The 12790-nt window shown below is 37.0% G+C and overlaps 1 protein-coding gene across 1 annotated transcript in view; it reads right to left on the minus strand.

Moving 5' to 3' along the window:
• Positions 1-12790, minus strand: part of LOC134846236 (dynein axonemal heavy chain 3-like) — a 174034-nt gene that overhangs the window by 123627 nt on the left and 37617 nt on the right. Inside the window, exons 31-36 of the mRNA XM_063863505.1 lie at positions 10906-11104; positions 10633-10741; positions 9931-10221; positions 9498-9635; positions 8863-9006; positions 39-203 (exon numbers count right to left, since the gene is read on the minus strand). Of these exons, the coding sequence (XP_063719575.1) occupies positions 39-203; positions 8863-9006; positions 9498-9635; positions 9931-10221; positions 10633-10741; positions 10906-11104 (1046 nt within the window). The remainder of the gene's footprint in view (positions 1-38; positions 204-8862; positions 9007-9497; positions 9636-9930; positions 10222-10632; positions 10742-10905; positions 11105-12790) is intronic.

Below are 12790 nucleotides of genomic sequence, written 5' to 3' on the forward strand. Positions count from 1 at the left end.
TACGCGGTTGTCTAAATACAAACCGCTGTCCGACCTACCTGCATGACCTTCTCGACGAACCAGGGCACTGGCTGGAGGTTAAAGTTCTTGCATGCCGTGTTCACTGCTGTCTCCACAGACGGTCTATCTGGCTTGGCGGCCGAGATGCCAGGGAACAGATCCAGGATGATGCCGTGGAACAGAGGCAAGTCCGCAGACAAGAACTATAGAAAAGAAGAAATGATATTTTATGTTACATACCCCAAACATGAATGTTCTGGGGTATCTTTAAATGTGGATAACAACTCTTGAACATTGTTAGTTGGATTTTATATAAATAGTTCCACATTATAAATAGAAGTACTGCAGAGTTTCCATTCCTCAAGTACTTCAGATTTTTTGTGTAAATTATCTGTTATATTTAGAAATTAAAAAAGAATGAATTAGGTCAAAAACTAAATGAAGGGACAGCTAAAAAAGTTGGAGTAGAACTAAATTTGGAGCTCAGCCCCAATCAGGGGCGGATCCAGGATTTTTTCGAGGGGGGGGGGGCGGATTTTCAAAAAATTTTCGAAAATTTTGACGCCCTTTTTTTTTTTTAGGTCGACCAAATTGATTTTCCGAGCTCTTCTAAAGCACTAAACGGTCCCTTTAGAAAAATTTTAGGGTCGGTCGGCAAAAAATGGATTTCTTAAAAAGTACCAAAGGGGGGACCCTTTGGGTCGGCAGGGGGTCAAATCGCTGAGGGAGGGGGGGGGGCGTCCGCTCCCCCCCCCTAAATCCGCCCCTGCCCCCAATCAAATTTTGTCTAAATTAATCTGAAACTTGAAAATATTCAGACCAGTTTTTTCTCAACACTGAGACAGCATTTTTGATTTTTCTGTGAAGACAAAATCAATACAAATAGGGCCCACTATGAGCTGAAAGGGTATATCCAGGATATCGTTTTAAGATTTGTCATTGGATTACAATGACAATGGTTCAATCCTTGCTTTTAAACTCAACCGTTTACTAGATTTTTTTTCTAACTATTTCTCTTAATTGTTTACGCAAGAACTGAATTAACCAGCACAATAAACAAAGCTTCGGAGTCCACTTACATTTGCGGAGTCCGCTTAGAATTTGCAGAACCCGCTTCAATTGGGAAAAACCGGAACAAATAGCTATTATTGCTTGTGGCGGAATCCGCAACAAAACTGGAATCCGCTACGAAAAGTTTAACGTTACAGGTATTTGCGCGCCAAACCCAGGAAAATTTTGTCAGTGGAACTCATTTAGTTTTTGTTTTTGAAACATGTTCAATGACTTGTCTCTGGATGGGTTCTCATGTCATCACAGAAAAGTCTCATGTCATTCTAAAAAGCAAAACATTGGGAAAAAAGCTGATTTCTCAACTGAAATCATGTTTTTCTGTCTTTGTAATTTCCCGGGTCAAAATTTTTGCACAAAATTTTCCATAAAAAGGGGCTGAATTTGTTGTACAATTTGTAGGTACTTTAGTTATCACTGAAAAATTTGCAGACCCAAAGGCGTCTAATTAGGAGCCCAATATTTAGAAAAGTGAACTCACTCATCCCCATCCAGGGCAAATCAAGGACTAAAAGTTGGGCTCGTTCAGAACCTTTTGTACAAAACAATTCATCCTCATATGACTCTATCAATCCTTAGAGTTACTGTTTGTTTTGGTCTTTTTAAGCTAAAATAATAAACTGAATGTGCTCACTTTGCCTAAAACTGGGCTCATTCAGCTATTTTTGTTAAAAATTCGACTCGTTCAGTCTCTTCTGGAAGATATGGGCTCATTGAGTTCTATACTGGAAAAACGAGGATGATAAAATGTTACTTTGTTGAAGCTAATTCTAAGTTAAAACTAATAAAAAGAATACGAATTAAGATGAATTAGTCGGTAAGTTAAAACATTAAAATAATGAGAGAGATCATTCTCTCCGCCGGAGAGAATGGCCAATGAAGGTCATAAAGGAGTGACCTGTTAATTAAAGCTAAATACGTTTTGCAATAAATGCAAAATATGATGCAATCACAACATTCCTCTAGGCAGGAAAAATTTTTAATTTACGCTGAATAAGTACGAAATACGAAATAACTGAGTCTGAGTCCTTTCTCCCCCTTTTAAGGACGAGAAAAAAATTTAATGCACCACTGAATAAGTAACTGAAAATTAACTAAAGCGCCACTCTAGTGCTAAGTACTACACCGATGGAATGAGGATATGGTTATCCGGTATCCGATGGATAAGATCTACGAAAAAGTAAGGAAATTAAAATACGACAAAATTAGCACCGCAATTTAATGATGGCAAGGTGTCACAACGCGTGAGTTAGATGTAATGTCAGATAAGGATTTTATGGAAGCATGGTATGATGGGCCAAACTATGGATAAGCACTCCGAAGGAATTGATAAGTTACGAAAATTTGTGTACACTAAATCTTCCGACACAATTTTAGGAAATAAAACTTAGCACCGGTGTGTGAAATGGGATGTACTCGAGAAGAAGGTCGGTATTATGCTTATTGATTACAATTTCTATACTCGTTTAAAAAGTTTTCTAGTTCGACGTTAAAAAGTTCACTATCAAGTTCAGAATGATCTCCGAAATTTTCTACATCCATCCTTAGCGATTCATCGGTTGATGGGGTGGATGTTTGGTCTGGAGATGGTGAATCCGAGTCTAATAGAAGTAACTCCGCCAGAGCCGTGTTGTTGTCTGTCTCGTGAGTGGTGGTATCGTCAATTTCTATCACGATGGGATCAGCTGCTGAACCAGAGGCTTCTTGTGATTTGTCTACGGCATCTATAAAATATCTTTGACCGTAAAACTTCGGTGGACCAAGATTTCTACTAGAACGTCGGATGGTGGGGAGAATTTTACCAGGTATGTTGGTAGGGTTGAGAGGTGGAGTGCAATCGTCCGCTGAATATATTATCTCGTAAACCGGGAAATCTGTAATTGAGCCCAAATCCGTTGGATTATGTTCATCCTGTAAATTCCGTGATTCGATGGTGGATTCTTCCTCTCCCTGGTTTGTGGTCTCTTGTTCCAGTGCGCTAGAAGTTCGGTTAGCGGGAATAATGATTATTGGGCACTCGCGAGTCTCGTCCTCGAATTGTTCTCTATTTAGGTCCGTATCGTCTTCTAAAACCTCAGATTTTATTTCAGTATTGGTTACGCCGGAATTAAGGTTGATTCCATTTGAGAAATGGGTTGTGTGTGAGTCTGAAATAAAGCGCTCTCTGGCTACATCTCTACAAGGGAAATCGCCCGCTATCCATTCCCATTCACTAGTATCCGAAATCTCCGAAGGAATTAGCATGGATTCATCCGAAGCAAGGTAACCTGGAGGGGTTGACGACTTCTTTGAGCGGCGAGTTTGTCTTCTGGTTGGTTTATAGGATGACCCCGATACACGTGTCCTTGTCAGGTTATCAGATGGGACCAGTTCCACTTGTTTGCGAGTCCTAGGCATCGGCTTTTTCGTTTTTGATCTTCGTCTCGAACCCTCCTGTTTCTGACCTACTTCAACATTATGATTAGGAAAAAAAGGGAATAAAATATTACCTTTAAAAGGTCTGATTTTATTCGAGGTAGATTTAGGAATCGCGATGTCAGATTTTCGTATTATTTTTCCGTCGGATAATTCTACTGTCGAGGTAGTCGAATTTATTATTCTTTTGTTTAATTCCTTATAGAAACAGTCTCGATTGATGTTATCGTTACTTTTTCGAAGAATTCTACCTTTGGAGGGGTTTTTGATTGGTAATCTATTAGGCTTGATTTTCGAGGATGAGGCGTAGTCGGTGTCGTAGCCCTTGTCGATCGGCGTTTGATTCTTTTTCGCTACCAAATCGTCCTTGTAACCATCCGCTAGTCTATCATCCGCGTTCCAGTCCTTTGCTCGTTCTTTAGACAATATAGATTTTCCTTTGTCTAAAATACCAACGGAAGGTTTACCAGAAGCTAATTGTTTCCAAATTGTATTTGGTTTTCTGTAATAGTGGATTTCGAATGGAGAACATTTAATTTTTGATTGGTAAGATGAACGTAAATTCCAGATAATCTTTGAAACGGCGTTTTGTAGTGTACATTATTGATGGTCTTTTGAAATAGCAAGTTATTTGATCTTTACCTTGTGTACCAATTTTTCGACTAATCCGTTGGAACGATGGTCACCTACTGTACAAAATATTATTTTAATGTTGTTAGAATCACAGAATAAATTAAAATCTTGGCTTGTAAAGCAAGTTGCGTGGTCTACCCTTATGGAATACGGTATACCGTGTAAAAATATATAATCCTGTAAGACTTCGATAACTGTTTTTGTAGAGGTAGAAGATGTAATTTTGCCGACGGAAATTTAGAAAATCTGTCGATGCAAAGTAATATATATTTGTTTGACCCCCAATAGGAGTCCAAAGGTCCAGCGAAGTCTAGGTTAAGTTCTTCGTTTGGTTCCAATAACGGAGGAAGTTCACTAGTTTGTGAATTTGGGATAACAGTTTTCAGATTCTTACCCGCCGATGTGCATTCAGAGCAATTTATTCCATGGAAGTAAATTTGCCTGTTAATATGAGGCCACCAGATGTATTGGGCCAAATACTTCATTCCGAATTGGCCTGGATGAGTTTCGTGGAGAGTCTTCATCATCGCGTTTCTCAGGGTAAAAGGTATAACGAGTTTACCGTCCATGTAAAGCAATCCGTCGGATTCGTGTAGATCTCTGGTGAAGTGTTTAAAATAAGGAGAATTTGCATTAATCTTCTCCACTTTGTTTTGAAGTGCTTTAACAATTGGATTCAACATGGGGTAGTCTTCTGTCAAAAGCGCTACCAGCTTGGCGTTAAATAAAATGTTCAATCCCAAGGGTCGGTCCGGCAACTTCAAGTTTTTGCGGTATTTTTTAACAAGATTGGCGTGGTCAGGTAATAGCGGGTAGTCTAAATCTACTAAAATACCGGAATTGTAGGGATTAATTACACTATTCTTATGATTCATATTAACGGTATCTACAATTTTTTTTATCTACAGGTGATTTAATTAATCTGCAATTAAGAATTAAAAAGTAAAATAATTATGAATTAGAAATAGAAATAAATAATGGGTTTGTTTTTGAATAATCCGTTGGAATGCAATTTGAAGTACAAAATTCCGTTCTATTGTGATTAAATGAACAAATTGGGAAAGTCGAGTTTATAAGTTTTGGTACTGACGCTATTAAGTAATTACGTAATATAGCGTAATCGGAATTTTCCAGATTAGAACCAATGGCTGAGCAGGTAATTCTTTGTTTCTCCGACGGAATAATTGATTTGTTAATCTTATTAATATTTGCTACTACAAATTCGTAATGAGATATTGGGAGCGCTTTTCCAGATGGTATCCTAGAAATAAGGTCAGTGAAGCCCATATCCTTTCCTGCTAGATGTTTGATTGAAAAACTAAAAGTTAACAATCTGTCTACCCATCTTGTTAATCTACTATGATATGTTTTAGTTCCATGATTTGGCGAGAGAGCGGACAATAAAGCTTTGTGGTCAGTAATTACTTCGAATTCCGATCCGTAAAGGTAATTCTTGTAATGTTCAACGGCCCATACAACCCCTGATATTTCGAGCTCGTTTGTAGAATATTTTGACTCGTGTGGGTTTAAAAAGCGAGAGGCAAAAGAAATTGTTTTCCAGTCTTTCCCGTGGAGTTGTTTGAGGGAAGCTCCCAGACCATTGTGTGACACGTTCGTTTTTACTCTAGTGTTGCGTTTTACGTCAAAATGGGTATTCTCTGTTAATTTACAATTTCTTATTTAGTTTTTTCAAACGCTTTTGTATGGTCGTCATTCCATTGGCATATCAATTTCTTGTTAAGAAGCGGACGGAGTGGACTTCCTAAAGAGGCTAAATTTGGAACAAAGTTGATGTACTGGTTTATAGAACCAAAAAATGATCGTAGTTCTTTCAAGTTCTTTGGAATAGGTAAGTCTTTTATTGCTTTCGATTTGTCGAAAAAAGGTATAATTCCTGATTTTGAGATTTTGAATCCCAACCACTCTATTTCGTTTTGAAAGAATTTACATTGTGATTATTTGACCGCGAAGTTATATTCGTCCAGAGTGGATAAAATTTTTAACACAATGTTCTTGTGGTCTACAAATGTTCCTTTGGAAGCAATTAAAATGTCGTCTAGGTCGTTTGGTAAAAGGGATAGAACCTAACGTAGAATCTATCACTATTTGAAATTCGTTAGGCATATCGCCTAGGCCGTAAAAGCCGGTTAAAAATTGATAAGTACCCGTAATATCACCGCCCACGATACTGAAATTGCATTGATTGCTAGTAAATTTATCTAATGCAAGTTGACTGTATGCATTTTTAGGTCTAAGTTAGTAAACCACACTTCTCCAACGGAATCATTAGCAATTTGCGCCGCGACGTTGTCTACTAGTTCGTGAATGTTTGGCATTTGGTTATTGTTCTTGTAAATCTGTTTAATTATAAACTTTGAATCTAAAGCTAGCTTGATAGATTTGTCTTTTTTGCAAGTAATGACTATTGGGCTAATAAAGCGGTCTTCGTCACAGTTTTCTAGTTTTTTAATATATCCCTCGTCTTTTAATCTATTGAGTTCTGTCTTAAAAGAATCCAGTAAGTGAAGGGGAACTCGTCTTCCCTTTAGTTGGATTGGTTTTAAGGGTTCGTGAAAATGAGTGATTTTCGTCTGGTTTTTAATTTTCCCAATCCGAAGGAATAAATTTTTGAATGTTTTTGATATGTTTAGAATTTCCCTATCTTTGTCCGTTTGAAAGATGGAATTTTTTGACTTACACTGTTTGTTAGTCTGAAATTGCGGGAAGTGTTTCTGAGAGACTTCTATCCCCACTTTCGGTAGATTGTCATTTCCTAAGATATTTCTCTCGTGCCCTTCGGTCAAAAAGAAATGACAGTCGTTGTCTAACCAGCCGTTTGAGAAAATCGGAAGTTTCACCTTTCTAGAAATGTTTATGGCGTTATCTGTGAATCCACAGTAAAGGTCTTTGGTTGCCTTATCCACCGGATAAATATTCAAGTAAGGCTCACGTAGTTTCAATTCATGTAGTACGATTTTCTTGAGGAAGCTGACCGGGCTAGCCGAATCCACTTGGATATTTAAAATTACTTGGTTTTCTTTTCCGAGTCCAATATTCAATAATTTCTTCAATTCTTTTCCATCTTCGCCGAAAATTGTAGTTACATTTAATACAGAATAATTGTCGTTTTCGCTTTGTCCAGATTCCGACCATGCGTTTATGACGCCACAACATTCTCTATCTTCATGGTCTGTATTTACATCCGGATTATCCGACGGATTAAAATCTGTATTATCTACAATTTGGGTATTTACAATGTTTACATTTTACGACGAGATCTACAAAGTCTGGTAAAATGACCTTTAAATTTACAAGAAGTACAAGTAGTGTCTTTTGCTGGGCAAACTGCTAGGTGGCCTTTTGAGAAGATTCCGCCGCACTTCATACAGTTGTTGTTGTTTTTTGATATTGAGAGTTGGTTCTCTTTTGACGTTAAAATGGCTGTTTGATTTATGTACGGATGATCCGTTGGATTTAAAATTATTTGTTAGCTTTAGGTGGTTTAAAATTCCCTTTTTGTCTATGAGTGCTACGTTTAGTGCTTCGCGTGGGGGAAGGGTTTCTGTTAGCAGTTTTCTTTGAATGTCGTAGTTTTTCATATTGTTTATGAAAATGTCTCGTATCCACTCTTCTTCTCCTGCGGTTATGTCGCACTTTTTTGCCATTTCAGCTAAGGCACCCCAAAATTGTTCGAGCGATTTTCTGTCCCGTTGTTTTCGGTTTAACAATTTATGGCGTTCGAATGTGACATTGTCTTTCTTACGAAAGCGATCGCTAGGGAATCCCAAAATTCTTTAAAAGAGATTTGTAAGATTTTTACCTTGGTAAATTTTTGTCCGAAGATCCTTTTTCCTTCGTTTCCCAGTGCTAGATATAGAACCGAACGTAGTTTTTTATCAGCTTCTTCTAGTCGCAATCCATTGAATTTCTTGGTTTCGCATTTGATCGAGGCTGATTCCTCTTTGTCGTATTGTCTTTGTTCTTGGGTATTTCTCTCCATTCTCGAGCGTCTTTGGGAACTGTTTCTCCGTTCGTCGGATTTTCCAAATTTGGAGGTTGTGGGTGATGTCTCTCCGAAGGATTTAGTAAATTTTCTATGTCTATGTTCTCTTTAGCAATTATAGCTAATTGAAACAGATCACTCCAGTCTTCCCAGGGAATGGGGGGGGGGGGGTCTACAGTATGGTTTTGCCAAAATGAAGGTATTCCTCTCACGTTAGATTCGTTATTTGACTGCGCCATGATGAAATGTTATTTGTTGTAGCTAATTCTAAGTTGAAACTATTAAAAAGAATACGAATTAAGATGAATTAGTCGGTAAGTTAAAACATTAAAATAATGAGAGAGTTCATTCTCTCCGCCGGAGAGAATGGCCAATGAAGGTCATAAAGGAGTGACCTGTTAATTAAAGCTAAATACGTTTTGCAATAAATGCAAAATATGATGCAATCACAACAGAGGACAAAAAGTTGGGCCCAATTTGCTTAAAACTGGGCTCATTCATCTCTTTTTGCTGAAAATTGCGCTCATTCAGCTCGTTTTTCTAAAAACTGGGCTCATTCAGCACCCTTTATGGAAAAACAGAGACCAAAATAAGGACGAAATTCGACCCGGGTTCCAGTAGTCTTTTTTAGAAAAAGTATCGCTCTCGATCTAATTCATTTTATACATTATGGCCGACAAAACTTTGAAGTAAAATATAGAAATGAGACGGATTCAAACATATGATCAGTGGCTTTGTACTACCTTCGGCAGGTTGACGTCGTTGATTGATCTGAGGACCAGGATGGCCTCGTTCTCCTCTGGAAACTGGAGTTTGAGTCTGCCAGCCGAGTAGAGAACTGCTTTTACTGCCCTCATTCCATAATCGTAGTGGTGCTGAGCTGAGAGCTGGAACAAACCGCGGATACCAATTAAAAGATTTTTTACGTATAATTTTAAAAACAAGGTCGATAAGTACTTATCACAGACGACATTCAAATCTTTACAGTTTTTTGTTGGATGCATTGGCTTCAAAGACACATCGTATCATGAAATAAATGATATTCATATACAAAAAATAGAAGGATTGTAGTGTTCAGTTTTGACAACATAAAATTGCAATCTCTTGTTCCTCTGCCCTTTTATGTCTGCACGTTATCCTTCTTAAACCTGCTCCGATCTTTATAACATTCTAAAACCAATTGAGAGCTTCAGTGTTTGAATTGGCAGCAAAGTGTGAAGTATTAAGATAGAGACGGTCACGTGGCCAATGACCACGGAATAGCTAGAAGTAAACTATTACCAAGGAGTCATGCAACATCGCATTTTGACGAAAAGCTTTTTTTTCGTTTTTTTTGTTTGTTCGCGGTCCAAATAAATAGGAGCAAAAGGTCACTGACCTGTTCGGACGAGAGTCTGTAAACAGCAATGATCTTGCCCGCTAGCACTCGTGCATCTATGAAACCCATGGAGTAGAGAGAGATTTCAGCTATCATGGCGTAGTCGGGAATCATCATGGCCACCGAACGGAACAACACCTGGAACGACAAACTCAGTCAAGTTTTTCAAGCAGATATGTTAACTCATTTTATATCACTCGTTTTAATTGTCAAAGATGTTGTATAAAAAGGACACTTGAAGGATACATGTTTTCAGATTTTCGAACTTGGGTTATTTTATGAGCGCAGATGTAAAATTAGTTTTGTTCATACATGTGCATAGAAAAATTTGAAATTTAAATTTAGGTAACTTAGAACAAATCCTGCTATTCTATTAAAACCTATCTCAAATTTAAAACCTTTAAAATCATCTTCAAAAAAACTTTCAACTGACTTTTAAGTTATCCGGCAACTCTGCTCGTCCTTTATACCCTGGGTTCATAGTTATAAAAATAGTACACGTCTTGTCCAGTTTAATATCAGTGCCCTCGAAATTGAAAACTGTCTTCTGTTCGCCAATGGCACGCTGGATGCTCTGGATCTGCTGGGCTATCACTGAGAGGACCTCGAGATCGATTCGATTGAATTCGTCGAAGCATGCCCAGGCACCGGACTGCGCGAGTCCTTTGAAGAACTTGCCCATCGCTTTGTAGTCCAGACCATCGGAGCAATTGAACACCACGCACTTGAAAAACGACGCATTTGAATTCAACATTCAGATGATGTTTTAAAAAGTCGGATCTATTTATAACTATATCCCCTTTTTGCAAAAAAGGGGATATTCGTTAATAGGTATAAAATTCTGATATGCTTAACTGTTGATTTGTTTCTTATTAGGGAGAGATTTGTTACTAGGTACTCGAGGGGGGATATAGTAAAAGAGAACCAAAAAGTCTATCGAATCCTGTTTCTGGCTCAAGCTATATAGATTTAGCTGTTTTTAGGCAGTTTCAAGTTGGTATTTTTTCATTTCATGTCATTTAATTATATTACTATTACTTAACTACTACAAAACGAAGCACATTCGAAAGCTTCTGTACATCGGTTATTTCATTTGTTCATGACATGAGAAAATTTATTAAAAGGAAATACTTGCCTGTTTAGCGACGGCCTTCGCCAAATCTTTTGAAGTTTCTGTTTTACCCGTGCCTGCCGGTCCCTCGGGAGCACTGCCCAAATTCAACTTCAGAGCTCCGAACAGAGTTCTAGAGAAAAATTAAAATGTTCCAACTACGCAGGCTATCATGTGAACTCAACAGGCTGTTTTGTTAGACAAATTTTTATTTTGGGAAAATTTTTTCTGAGTAGGTGATCCGAAGATTGGTCTAATTCGGTCAATTTAACTTCGGCTAAGTGCCCGTCCACTCACCTGTAGACCCTGTCAGTAAGTGGCGTGATCACAAGTCTGGAAGTGTTGCCCAGGTACTCGTAACAGTAGGGCACCTCAGTGGTGATCATCCTCACCCGGACATACCCGTCCACCATGTAATATCTCAGCTGGGAGATCCAGTTGAAGTCGGTTTGGTCATTCGTTCCACTTTTCCATAATTTGGCCACTACGTCACGAGCTACAGAGAACACAAAGCCGAAACGGTCATTTGGACGAATTGTTTACTAGACGAATGGTTGATATTCACAACAACAAAGGGCGAACTAAGTTGACTACAAAGTGGCAATAAATTGATCTTCGAGTATGTTTCGCTTTTCTTTGTTTTATTTAAATTTGGTTTGGATAGGATCAAATGATACAGTGAAAATAAAAAAAAATCGGATGAGCGACAAAACTTTTAAAAAAATTATTTGGTGCTTTTTTCTCAAATTTGAATTAATGTAGAAAAAAGATGAGGAAAAGTTATGATGCAGTTTAAATTGTGAAAAAAAAAACAGATTCAAACTTCGCTGAAAAACTGAATGTTTAGGACTTAATTTAATTGATGAAACATTATTCCGGGAAGTTTGGTCAATTTTTATATTAAAATGTATTAAAACGAGCGTCATATCCAACACTAAAAATTTAAGAAGACATTTTTGTAAGAAAAGCCGCGAAGTTCATTTCAATTAAGTAAAAAGCAAAAAATGGCAAATTTTTATATTAAAACTGGGTTATCTTGGCGGCAATACAGTAACACTTGCACAAGAGTTCCATGGATAATATTCGGTAAATATTGATTCATTGTCAGTATCTTAAAAGTTAAAAATAATCGATTATAAACAAGCAAAAATGGATTATATTGCTATTATTTAATTTTCACTTTTATAGACAAAGACAATGAAGTTCTAGTATAATCAATTTTTTCAACTCTATTAAGATGCGAATATCATCGCGCATAAAATGTTTTCCATGTTTTAAACTCAAGTTGGTTGATACTTGTTGATCAATATCAATTGTTTTCTGCGCAACTTTAATTTTTGTTACTGTTTTTATGTTGCTCACTTACATTTTGATTGATTTTAAATGGAATTTAATTAATTTTAAAATTGCAAAAATATTAGATTATATTTGATTTTTTATTCCATTTTGTTGTGTGAGTGCAGCATGGGAGTCGATTACATTGATAATATAGTTATAGATGTGGAATCGTACATTTGAAAAGCTTTCAGACCTTCTATTCCTATTAAGAACGTTTCAGTTCCTCTACCCGCACCACAAAAAAAAACTGAAATTGAAAAAAAAAATGAGAAAGCAATCGTTTTATTTTTGAATTTTTTATATTTAAATCTATGAGCGATGCCTTCTACATTTTTTTCTTGCTGACTAATTGCGTATGTTTTTTAAAAGTTTGATGTTATGAAATGATGAAGTGAGCCGAGGGTAATAAAATCAAAGAAAAGAGCTGCTAACTAGAAATGGTTTCAAGACCCTATTACTATTTAAATTCTACTTCGAGTTAGCTTATTAAAGAAGACTTCATTACAGTTTGAACATTTTTAAAAATTATTTTTCACCATTTTACGGCAATTTTTTTTTTCGAAAATTGCACAAACATTGAAAATTGCCCATTCCTATTGCACAAACATAATTTATATCTTGTTATTACAAGATTATTTTCGAAGGTCAGTTCCGCTTTAAATTAAAGCAGTACAGTAATGTGTACGTTCAACATGTCATAACAATCGCACCATGTGATCGAAAATTTTACATCGTGAAAACAATATTCAATAAGGAAAACAATAAGGAATGGTATAAATGTCGAACCCCGATCAGTGGTGACTTCGATCAGTGGTGACTTCGATCAGTGGTGACTTCATTATGA

This window comes from Symsagittifera roscoffensis, chromosome 5 (assembly GCF_963678635.1).
Source record: "Symsagittifera roscoffensis chromosome 5, txSymRosc1.1, whole genome shotgun sequence".
In the NCBI taxonomy this organism is placed as follows: domain Eukaryota; kingdom Metazoa; phylum Xenacoelomorpha; order Acoela; family Convolutidae; genus Symsagittifera; species Symsagittifera roscoffensis.